Source organism: Lutzomyia longipalpis, chromosome 1 (assembly GCF_024334085.1).
Source record: "Lutzomyia longipalpis isolate SR_M1_2022 chromosome 1, ASM2433408v1".
In the NCBI taxonomy this organism is placed as follows: domain Eukaryota; kingdom Metazoa; phylum Arthropoda; class Insecta; order Diptera; family Psychodidae; genus Lutzomyia; species Lutzomyia longipalpis.
In genome coordinates this window covers 20416737-20428377 of record NC_074707.1, presented here as the reverse complement: position 1 = coordinate 20428377, position 11641 = coordinate 20416737, and the positions used below count along the sequence as shown (strand labels likewise).

At 36.2% G+C, this 11641-nt stretch overlaps 6 protein-coding genes across 6 annotated transcripts; 3 read left to right on the top strand and 3 right to left on the bottom strand.

The window, feature by feature from the left end:
• Positions 1-778: 778 nt before the first annotated feature.
• LOC129796779 (facilitated trehalose transporter Tret1) lies at positions 779-4039 on the bottom strand. The gene is made up of 4 exons (XM_055838856.1): positions 3804-4039; positions 2872-3104; positions 2330-2811; positions 779-2262 (listed from the first exon to the last, which is right to left on the bottom strand). The coding sequence occupies exons 1-4, from the start codon at positions 3818-3820 to the stop codon at positions 874-876; spliced, it is 2121 nt and encodes a 706-aa protein (XP_055694831.1). The 5' UTR covers positions 3821-4039; the 3' UTR covers positions 779-873.
• A 459-nt stretch (positions 4040-4498) lies between these two features.
• LOC129796889 (39S ribosomal protein S18a, mitochondrial) lies at positions 4499-5280 on the bottom strand. The gene is made up of 3 exons (XM_055839023.1): positions 5105-5280; positions 4743-5021; positions 4499-4665 (listed from the first exon to the last, which is right to left on the bottom strand). The coding sequence occupies exons 1-3, from the start codon at positions 5211-5213 to the stop codon at positions 4547-4549; spliced, it is 507 nt and encodes a 168-aa protein (XP_055694998.1). The 5' UTR covers positions 5214-5280; the 3' UTR covers positions 4499-4546.
• On the top strand, positions 5277-6843 carry LOC129796817 (pseudouridylate synthase 1 homolog). Its single transcript, XM_055838912.1, has 2 exons — positions 5277-5426; positions 5484-6843. Exons 1-2 carry the CDS (start codon positions 5384-5386, stop codon positions 6803-6805), a joined length of 1365 nt encoding a protein of 454 aa, XP_055694887.1. The 5' UTR covers positions 5277-5383; the 3' UTR covers positions 6806-6843.
• A 91-nt stretch (positions 6844-6934) lies between these two features.
• LOC129796842 (MYG1 protein) lies at positions 6935-8198 on the bottom strand. The gene is made up of 2 exons (XM_055838957.1): positions 7750-8198; positions 6935-7697 (listed from the first exon to the last, which is right to left on the bottom strand). The coding sequence occupies exons 1-2, from the start codon at positions 8196-8198 to the stop codon at positions 6950-6952; spliced, it is 1197 nt and encodes a 398-aa protein (XP_055694932.1). The 3' UTR covers positions 6935-6949.
• Positions 8199-8564: 366 nt separating this feature from the next.
• On the top strand, positions 8565-10529 carry LOC129796801 (5'-AMP-activated protein kinase catalytic subunit alpha-2). Its single transcript, XM_055838889.1, has 3 exons — positions 8565-8864; positions 8941-9123; positions 9195-10529. The coding sequence occupies exons 1-3, from the start codon at positions 8565-8567 to the stop codon at positions 10341-10343; spliced, it is 1632 nt and encodes a 543-aa protein (XP_055694864.1). The 3' UTR covers positions 10344-10529.
• Positions 10530-10635: 106 nt separating this feature from the next.
• Positions 10636-11171, top strand: LOC129796900 (protein kish). Its single transcript, XM_055839036.1, has 3 exons — positions 10636-10766; positions 10836-10945; positions 11006-11171. Exons 1-3 carry the CDS (start codon positions 10764-10766, stop codon positions 11109-11111), a joined length of 219 nt encoding a protein of 72 aa, XP_055695011.1. The 5' UTR covers positions 10636-10763; the 3' UTR covers positions 11112-11171.
• Positions 11172-11641: the final 470 nt, after the last annotated feature.

Below are 11641 nucleotides of genomic sequence, written 5' to 3'. Positions count from 1 at the left end.
TTGCAAAAGATTTCCTTTTTTTTTATTCTCTAATTAAATTACCAAAATTTTTGGCTGTAACTCCAATTGATATTATATGCATTGTGTATAAGGTGAGCATAAAGATTGCAAATAAAATGTAAATTGCTGCATATGCGGTCCGTAGGCTTGTCCATGAGAAGTTAATCTGATTTGGGGTAGAACTTCTTAGGCCACTTATTGGGAAAATTCCAAAACACTGAGCACACCAGAAGACTAATTGAGAAAAAAATTATATTTATTTCATTCTTATTAACCCATTCTTGGCGTGTGTTCCGTTTAAAAAAATCTATTTAACCATTTTTCTGAGTAATTTCAGAATTTTAAGCAGAACTCTCTTCAAAAAAAAGAATGGAATATTTTCCAGAAATATTTTTTTCTAAAAGGATCAGAAATGAGTTAAATAATAGTAACTTACTTGGCCAAATTGCTCTCTGGAACGAATCATAGATTTTATCACTATCCACTATTTTATCCATTTAAACAAATTAATAAAAGTAAATATTTAAAATATATTTTTTCCCACAATAAAATATTCTTCTGTCACTAAAACATAAATTATGTTGTAAAATCACGACCACGAATATCTTATACAGAAATAAACATTTTTGTGGAGTTTGTATTGCTATACTGAGAGCATTAAATGCATTTTGAGAGGTGTTTACTGCAAAATAAACAATATTGAGCTACAAATCAATAATTAAGACATTTATCACGACATCTAAACCACAGGGGAGCTTGAAATAATTACAAAATTATATAGTTAGATTTTTTTATTTAAATATTAGTTACAACTTTTTAATGAACTTCTCTTGAATTGAGAGTTTTACAAATTGATTTATTTTAATGTTTCTTCTATAGTCGAGTATTGTAGACTTCTGGGTGATTCGGTGTAAATTTGGGATGTGGATGGTGCGAATGATGCATCACAGGATGTCTATGCTGGTACAATCTCTTGGGTTTTGCATGATGAAAATTTTTCGAAGGATTTTCAAAGTGATTCTTTAGCCCCGTGTGCTGTTCAAATATTTTATTACTCTCCCAATTTGAGAGGTCCAACTGAAAATGCCTAACTTGATGGTCAGGAGTTCTCTGTGGTATACTGGTTTGAGGAGGAGTTTTGGGTGGACTGGGTTCAATTGCAGGGACACTGATTGTGGGTGATTTTTTGGATTTGGTGAAAAATGTTTCAATTTCAGCCAAAGTACGTCCCTCAGTTTCTGGGAGGCAGAAGTACAAGGCAAGAGCTCCGCTCAAGCTCACAAAGGAATATATCCAAAATGTTCCATAAAGCGTGAAATTTCCCACCATCTCGAGAAAGAGTTTATTCGCAAGAAACCCAAATACGTACCCTATTCCCCCGGATAATCCTGAAGCACAACTCCTCACATTTGTCGGATAGATCTCCCCAATGAGCATCCATGGGATCAAACGGATACCCATATGCGAAAGGACAGCACTTCCCAGAAGAAGAGTCAGTGGTATCCACAAATACTTATTATGCTTTGGCTCTGGGAGGGGAATAATAATACTATCAGGAATGGGATAGGGCTTTTCATCATCTGTTGCTGTAGTCTCATTAACTTCCACATAATCCGATTCATTCAGCACAAATCTCATGGCGTCCGTTAGAAGATTTATTTCTGCCATTGAAGAACCATCAAGAGTTGCATTGTCTTCGTGAATCTCATAGAGTGGTTCATAGTCAAATCTATCCATCATTGATGTATCATTGAAAATTTCTTCAGGCATTGATATATTCATTGCAATTAAATCCTCAACACTTTGACTCTCAATTTCCGATACATTTGCCACAATATTGCGAATTGTCTTCCCGGGAATGAGGTGCAGGAAATGTGTGTAAGTCCCCGTGGCCAGGAAGCACAATCCACAACCAATAGCCGATAGGAAGACAAGCGGACGTTTACCTGTAAAATGAACAAGGATAACGCATAGAAGGGTCCCAATGAGTTCAGCTACACCCAGTAGCATAGTTGCGTAGTATTTATCAATTGGTGCTTTGAGGGTATGAAATATCTGAACAGCATAAGTTTGCAACGTCGTCATCCCGGAGAAATGACCAATGAAGAAGGTATATGAGATAAGAGCAAAAGGCCACAAGAAAGTTCTCTTTAGGTATGCATTGTACTTGGTTAGGCAGCTCTCATAATTTCCATCTTCTTCATCACCACGACTCTCTGGCTTTTTAGCGATTTCACACAGTTCCTTGAATTCATGATCAACCTGAAAAAAATAATTAAATAGTTTTTAGCAAAAAAAAATGGAAAAAGGATTAAGATCAATTCAAAACCTTGCTCTCTGCAACCCATCCTCGTAACCAAGCTAAACTTTTCTTAGCCTCGCTCAGTCTGTGCTTCCCAATCAGCCAGTATGGGCTCTCAGGGATGAGAAATAAGAGCACAACCGATATTATTGGGATGGAGCAACTGAGAAGAGCAATAAAGCGCCATTTGAAGAAAGTCCCCAAAAGGAATTGCGTGAAGACTCCGAGGATTGTAAAGAATGACCCACTAGCTGCCAACATCCCTCGCACCTGTGGCTGTGTAATTTCAGCCACATAAGTCAGCACAGGAGCCTCAAGGAGACCCCCACTGACTCCCGCAAGGCACAATCCAATATACAAATGATAGACTTCGGAAGAAAAGTAAAAGATTAACCATGCAACCAGTATTGGAGCATTAACCAGCTGCATAGCACGTCTTCGTCCAATTGGTTGAGTAATACTTCCAGAAAATATACATCCCAATGGGACGCAAATTAAATTGATTGAACCTGAATTTTAAGAAAATTAATAAAATTTATTTTTTCTAAGATTTTTTTTGAATTACTTACTAAACCAAGAAATTTCATCTTTATTTAGTAAAAGTCGCGAATCTTGCGTTGTTTCGCGTCCTTCACCACCTTGAATAGCTGGGATGACTATGGTGGGAAATCCAAGGGTCATACCGTACCCAAATAAGAGGATATTTTTAACACCCACTGCAATTATCTGGGGTAGAACCATTCGAAGTTTAGAGACGTAATTCTCAGAATCTGCACGTTGAATTTCATTTTGAGTATTATTGCTGGAAAATTGGCATTAAAATATATTATTCAATTTTTTTTAAATTTAGATCCTTTTCAGTGACCTAAAAGACCCTCAAGAAAAAGGAAAAAAAAAGCTCGAAGTGGGGGGAATCATGGGAGATTTTGAGTTAATTTAAAAAATATATTATCGTTAAATGATCAAATAATATTTAAAATTTAATATTTTCATACTTTTTTTCAAACTTATTGTTACAACTCAAACAGTTAGTGCTCAGTCTCAAGCAGTCTTTAGTGTTTTAATTAATTTTAAAGAAATAAATCTCTCTTGCTTTAATTAATTACTTTGATAACAAGTCTCTAAACATTTTATTCCTAAAAAATATCATATATATTTAGTAAAAGGAATATTAAATTTATTATTATAGGTAGGTTATATCACGCAGTATTCTCATGGATATTCATCATCACTCTATACGAGGAATTGACTTAACCAATTAGATGAGAATGGCATTCAAATTTTCTCAAAAGAGTAAATCGAATTCGCAATGAGAACTAATTTCTTTAGGTCGCGTGATTAGTAATTTATTAAACTAATCTTTTTAAATAAATTATATCAAAAAAATTTTCTTAGATTTCACTATTTTATAATTCGATAAAAAATGAATCTAACTTTTCACCCTTTTCTTAAGACCTTTTAAGCATAAAAAACACATTAAGGATAGCACTGTTTTACATACATATTACGTTCATTCATAACAATAGCTGTTTTATTAATTTTTTTTTAACACTTTAAATTTTTGTATGAAGAATTTTTATCACTTTTATGTATTTTTCTTTGAAGAATTTGAGAATTTGTAATTTTTTTGCACTTAACAGCACCAACTCCTTTCGATAACTACCTCCACGGGCATCTGGCAGAGCTGAATGGATCTCAAAGTTTGTCGAAAAAATGTGATAATTGTCTGGAGGGAGGGAGATATGCTAAAGTGGCAAATACGTTGGATAACTTAAAAATAATCGCGCTGTAGTTCCATGAAAATCACTTAAATACCTATTATATTCCTTATTTTCTACAGCATAAAAGATTCTTGGCTCTTATGCTAGAGCTTGAGCTTCAAAATAATAAATATTTGAATTTTCTATACAGATCAAATGGATCAGATTGTTTTTTAAGAAAGCAAAAGATACATAGAAGTATTTATTTTATATACTCAGATAGGTAGGTACTAATTAAAATGAATTGGAAATGTAATGAATCATGTTTCAATGTTGATTTTTTATTTAAAGAAAAAAAATGGGGTTTTCTCACCTGTGGGGATTAGCGAAGCTACTAATTGATCTTCAAAGCGTGGAGCTAATATAATAACAACATTCCTTTCATGAGGAATGGAAATTATGCTTTTAAGGGATCATATGACAACAAATTAATTGATTAAATTTAGTTAATTCCATTTCTATTTTTTTTAAATTTATACAGGTATTAAAGGTATTTCATCTCCTTTGTTTTATGCTCTTCGAAGTAAGTATTAAACTTTTTCCATTTGAAGCGCAATTTTGGGTCCTTTTTACTGTTTTCCGGCGTTAGATTCGACATCAATCCTGGAAATAAAAATATTTTTTTTATAGTGAATAAGCTACAATGCTTTTGCATGGGATATGCGAAATATTGTTCTTACCAGCTTTCTGAGCCATTGCAACAAGGATCGACATTCTCCTCTGTTGCTTACTACACAGCCCAGTTATCCTGCGTGGTAGCATGCAACCATCCGATCTAACGTACTGACTCAGAATCAGGACATCTGTGTGCTTCACATCCAAACCCAGAGTACATTTGGGACAGAACTTCTCTCCTCGCAATCTTGCTTCCTTCAATTGGGTAACTTGAAATTCTTCCCTTGGAGACTTTACCATTATTCCTTCAATTGTTATATGATTCTTATCTTGCGTTGTTTTAACTAGAAGGAAAATTTAAATTAAATCTTCAATCTAAATTCTAAACATAACCTAAAAAAAAAGAATTCTGAATTTCTTTTCTTACTTTCTTTCAATCGAAGTGAAGCTGTTGTAGTCAAAGTGCGAGAGGATTGATTGATGCCATTTAGTGATAATTTAATGGCATCCTTCAAACTATTCCGCAAATAACTCATTTTTTACGGAGAAAATATTTTTTCTTTTCACATCCAAATATCACTTTCACTTAACGAAAATTTAACGAAAGCAGAATATTTTCCAAAATTATAATGTAAATAAAAACACGTGTTTTTTATCAATTAATTTCTCTTCTGTGGAAAGAACATTTAAGGAAAATATCTCTTAAATGTTAAAGTTCTTTTATCAATCTAATCGTATAGTTTGTAGAAGTAATAACGGCAGTTTTTAATCTTTAAACTTTTATTAAGAATTTTCTTTTATTTCAGGTACAGGAAGACTTTTTAGTTCATTTACCGGTATAATGTCTGAAGCAATTGACGTTAAGAAGGCAGAGATTGCATTGGAGAAGCAAAGAAAGAAAGAATATAAATCGAGATACGATGGGAGCAAGAAGAGGTGCAACTGGGTAACAACACCACCATCCGGTACAACAGAAGAAGGTCCGGAGGGGAAGAAAGCCTGCCTTGAGCCATTTGTGCGTATAAAACGGAAGAAGTCAGTTGTCCTTTTGGGATATGCTGGGAAGGATTACTATGGGATGCAGAGGAATCCCGATGTGAAAACTGTTGAGCAGGAATTGTTGTCGGCTATGCTGAAGCATAAATGGATTACTGAGGAAGCCTACAATATGCCACAATCCATTGCTTTTCAGCGTGCTGCACGTACGGATAAAGGGGTCTCTGCTGTGAGGCAGTGCGTTTCATTGAAGCTTCCTTTGGAGCTCGATGTTCCTGCTCTTAATACGGATTTGCCCAAGGAAATAAGGGTTTTTGCTGTAAGGACCGTCACGCAGGGATTTAATTCAAAGAATGATTGTATGGCCCGGACATACACCTACACACTTCCCACAATAGCACTGGACAAGGATGCGTGGAAGGATACTGCAGTGGATACAGTAATGGAAGGCTATAGAATTCCACGGGAGATAATTGAGAAATTCGGAGATGTTCTGAAGAAGTACGAAGGTACAAAGAATTATCACAATTTCACAATTAAAAAGGAACACCTGGATCCATCGGCAAAGCGCTACATCACTTCCTTCACAACAGGGGAACCTTTTGTGGTGAAGGATGTGGAATTTATGGTACTCAAAGTAACTGGACAGAGTTTCATGATGCATCAAATACGGAAAATGGTTGGTTTAGCCTTGTCCATCATCCGTGGTCATGAAAACATTGATATGCTCGATAAAGCCTTCACGGCTGAACGAATATACATTCCTAGAGCACCTGGATTGGGTCTTGTTCTCGATCGATTGCACTACGATCGCTACAATCGCCGGTATGGTAATGATGGGATTCATTGCCCGCTGACTTGGGAAGAATTTGAGGAGGAAATTCAGCAATTTGTACGGGAGCAAATCTATCCTATTATAACGGAGACAGAAATTACGGACAAACCATTCTTAAATTGGCTTGAGATGAAACTTTCCAATCACAACTATGCTGGGAGATCAATGGATGATCAGGAGAATAGCGAAGATGAGGATGAGTGGCAAGATGAAGGGAAGGCTACTAAGAAGGTGACTCAGGATGTTGATCTTCCGGAGAATATCGTCAATGAGGAACCAATGAAGAGTGTATCATGATTTTAATTAAAATCCTCAGAACAGCAGTGCAGAGAAAACTTGTAGAAAAAAAATCGTATAGAAAGGTTGCGTTTCATATCAGAATCTAACCACAGACTTCATCGGTAGCTGCGTTTCCTCGGTAAGAATCTTTATTTTTATTTTCTAATCAGTGTAGTCTCCAAGAAGACTCAGTTCAGCCATCTTGAGAACGGCTTCTCTGCTGAACGCACCCCCAATGAAGCCATTGTGATGAACGAAATTGATCTGAGGTATTCCAGATACTTTCTCTAGCTCCTCCCCACGAAGACCTCTCCAATCCTTATGCAGGAATTTCCGGCAAATGACACTCTCAGGTGTAACTGGTACTGCCATGCATCGATAATCACTTTTACCATCACACCACACGACATACTTTAGACATCCCTCAATCTTGTGCTCAACTTCCAATTGCGCTAGATGCTCCTTCCACGGGCAGAACGGTTCCAGTAGCATTATACTTCCAGAAGGATGGATTTTTTCACGATTCAGGAGTGCTTGCTCCACAATTGTTCGTGCTGGAAGCCACGATTCAGTATAGTGCAGAATTTTCTGTACAAATTCCGACCCCACCAGGTTCATAGCTTTCCCAAATTGTTCATTTGAATCAAAGGGTTCTTTAACAATTTTCCATTGTTGATTCAAATCCTGAATACGGGAATTAATACCCGTATGAATGGAATATTTAGCTTCTCCCTGAAACATGGGAACACCATTGTCTATAGCATCTATTTCCTGAATAAACTTCTCATAGACCATTCGGAAGATCATTTCAAGGGATTTCCTGTCCAACTGCACATTTGCTTCCTTTTGCAAAATTGCCGATATTATTTCTTCTCCGTAGTGGACGTATATTAGTCCAGCAGAACTCAACCTAAAATAATAATTTTCAATTGAAGAATAAAAAAAATTAAAGAGTTTCTCACCTGACATCATATTTGGTCCCAAAATCAGGTCGCAGTGAGCTAAGGGAATCTCCAAAGGACTTCTGATGATGATCAAAGCGTTTCTTTGCCACATCAAATATCCCTCCTACATCCACCACTATGTCGCATTTAGCGAGAATCTCCTCATTTCGTGATCGAACAATTTCAGCATTCTTGTATTCATCCAGTTGGCGCAGCATAAAACACGCCAGGGCTTCATCGCAGTGGAATCTCCCATCGTGAGTCCCAATAGTTTTTAGGTTAGTTTTTTCACCGCTTTCAGACATAATTTCCAGTAATCGATTTTTGTAGATCGGTTTCTTAAAAGTTTTTTGTGCGAATCGCGCTAAATTAGTGCTAAATTGTGAAGCTGTGGGTGGCTGAATGAGTCTTCTTGGGAAGTTAGAGAAAAGAACAACGCCGGAACGTAAGAAACTTAACGAAAACATTTCTTTTCACGAAGGTATGACGAACTTTCAACGAAGATTCTTGACGATATGTAGTGTTGTCATTGACTACTACCATTTATGTGAATTTTTTTGTTCTTACCAAAGTTAATTTTGTGAAAAATAAACCTTTTTTGCTAAATATATTTCATTGACAAATTAAAGGACTTTCATAGTTTTTAAATGGAATGAAAGAAGTTTTCATGTAATAGTGTTGTAGTGTAATAATTCTACTATTGCGAAATTGCAGGAAGTGTAAGTTCAATGAAACTTTTTGCGTCACAAAATGAAGATACTAATTTTCTCACGTAGTCAGTCCCTTTAATATTTTTTTTAGATTCCAATTTAGGTACATAAATCGGCGGTAAAATGTCTGAGAAGAATTTTGGTCGAACGGATGCGTCGACACCGCAGCCAATTGTAAAAATTGGGCACTATCTGCTGGGGAATACACTGGGAATCGGGACATTTGGAAAAGTGAAAATTGGCGAACATCAACTAACAAAGCACAAGGTCGCTGTGAAGATTCTGAATCGGCAGAAGATTAAGAGTCTCGATGTTGTGGGTAAAATACGTCGGGAAATACAGAATTTAAAACTCTTCCGACATCCGCATATCATTAAGCTGTACCAGGTGATCTCAACACCCACCGATATCTTCATGATTATGGTAATTAGCTGTTCTTTCTCCACCTGCAATGCTAATTTTGTTGATTCACTTGGAATGTTTATTAATGTTCTTAAAGGAATATGTTAGTGGTGGTGAGTTATTTGACTACATTGTGCGACATGGGAAATTGCAAGAACACGAAGCAAGGAGATTCTTTCAGCAAATTATTTCCGGTGTAGATTATTGCCATAGACATATGATTGTTCACAGAGATTTAAAACCAGAAAATCTACTTCTCGATCATAATATGCATGTTAAGGTAAGTACATAACTACTTAAAATATGTTCTCTAAAACATATAATTATGCTCACTCTTATTTGAAACTAAAGATTGCAGATTTCGGCTTATCAAATATGATGCTTGACGGTGAGTTCTTAAGAACTTCCTGTGGTTCACCCAACTATGCAGCACCTGAAGTTATATCGGGGAAACTCTATGCTGGCCCTGAGGTTGATATATGGTCCTGTGGAGTTATTTTGTATGCATTACTCTGTGGTACACTTCCCTTTGACGACGAGCATGTCCCAACATTGTTCCGAAAGATTAAATCCGGTATCTTTCCCATCCCGGAATACCTCAATAAGCAAGTTGTCAGTTTACTCTGTCAAATGCTGCAGGTAGATCCACTAAGAAGGGCAACAATTGAGGAAATCAAAAAGCACGAATGGTTCCAAAAGGAATTGCCATCATACCTCTTCCCATCTCCTGTGGAACAGGATAGCAATGTAATTGATATTTATGCCGTGAGTGAGGTATGTGAGAAGTTTGGCGTTAAGGAGAGTGAGGTGCACAATGCCCTACTAAGTGGTGATCCACACGATCAATTGGCCATTGCTTATCATTTGATAATTGATAACAAACGCATTGCCGATGAGGCGGCAAAGGCTGAAATTAAGGATTTCTATGTGGCTGGGAGTCCACCTCCGGTTAATATTGTTCCGAGTGAGAAGCAAGAAAATGCATCATCGTCTGCACCTGGAAGACCACATCCAGAGCGCATTGCACCCCTACGTGAAAGGGTGCTGGCAAATACAACCACCTATCAGGGGGTTGATAAAACACGCGGAACACCCGTGAAGCGTGCTAAGTGGCATCTTGGTATACGATCGCAGAGTAAACCAAATGATATCATGCTGGAAGTCTACAGAGCCATGAAAGCTCTTGATTTTGAGTGGAAAGTCATTAATCCGTACCACGTAAGGGTGAGGCGGCAGAATAAATCGAGTGGAAAGCACGTGAAAATGTCCCTTCAACTCTATCAGGTTGATGCCAAATCTTTCCTTTTGGATTTTAAATCCCTCACAAGTGATGAAGTGGAGCAGGGAGATGATGTAATCATGGACATGGAGAGTATGACACCCCCAACAAATCTCTCGGACTCCTTCAACCCAATGTTTCCGCAACAGTGCGCTACAGGACACCACACAATGGAATTCTTTGAGATGTGTGCAGCTCTTATAATTCAATTAGCACGCTAAGTTAGCGATGCCCTTAATCCACTATCTTGTTACCTAAAAAACAAAAATTAGTGTCTCTAAAAGGATAAACTTTAATTTAATCTTCCAAGTTGATTGCTTTCTAAGTTGAGCTTTAGTAGAAGAAGAGTTGTTTTTCTTTTGGGTAGTACAACATAATGCCTTTTAGGCCTTTTATTATCTCAAAAATTGTAAATTAATACTGAAAAAGAGAAATAAACATTAATATAAAAAAAGATTTTTCTTTAATTTTTTTAGAGAAAGTTTTAATAATTTTTAAGAAAATCGTTAGTTTTGCTACCAAACGATGAACTACGAAGGAATTTTCGTTAACGGCACACTCACTTGACGCAATTTATCTGTCAATGAAATGTCATTCCATGTTTACACATCATCCCAGGAAGGAAAAACAAATCTTTAAAAATGGTAAGAAATCCCCAAAGAACTAATAAATTAAATAGAAGTTTTAATATTAACTGTTTCCTTTGTTTTCAGAGTGCTCTATTTAATTTCCAAAGCCTACTTTCCGTCATACTCCTACTCATCTGCACATGTACGTACTTGCGGTCCATCTTTCCCAGTATAATCGACAGAAATAAGACAGGGTATGTTGTTTTTAAGAAATTATAAAAGATAAGAAATAATTCTTATTTCATCCCTTGCAGACTTCTTGGAATTTTTTGGAAATTAGCCCGAATTGGGGAGCGAAAGTCACCATATGTGGGAGTGGCGTGCGTTCTAATGGCTATCTCGATACTTTGCTTTTCCTGAGTGAGATAATTCCTCTCTAAAAATTAAAGAAAAATATTAAAAGATTTTATTACTCGCTCATTAATTATTTTTTTATACGTAATTTATGATATAATTTTGAATTTTCTGTGAGCCATCCTTGTAAGTTTCTGCTTTCCGGGTAAGTAAAAGTTTGAGGATTTTTTTTTTATTTTACTTCATACTGCTGCAATTTCCAACCGATTTTGATAAATAGAGCAGTTTTAGACAAATTTTAGGCAATTATTATTTTTTCAAAAAATGAATAACTGATCAAAATCGGAAAAGCATGAATTGAGCTGAAGAAGGAGACAAGAATATTCAAAACGTCTACCTAATAAAACATTTCTTCTAAAATTAAAGAGCTTTTTGATCCAATTATTTAGATCTCATTTTAGATTCTTTTTTCTTTTCCTATTGAAAATCCCATGGAGAATCAAACCTTCATGTTTCCTCTTCCTTTTTAGCTGTGATTCTTTCTTCAAAGAAGCACAGCTTCTGTGTACACTCAAAAATGCAAAGTCGTCAGATCG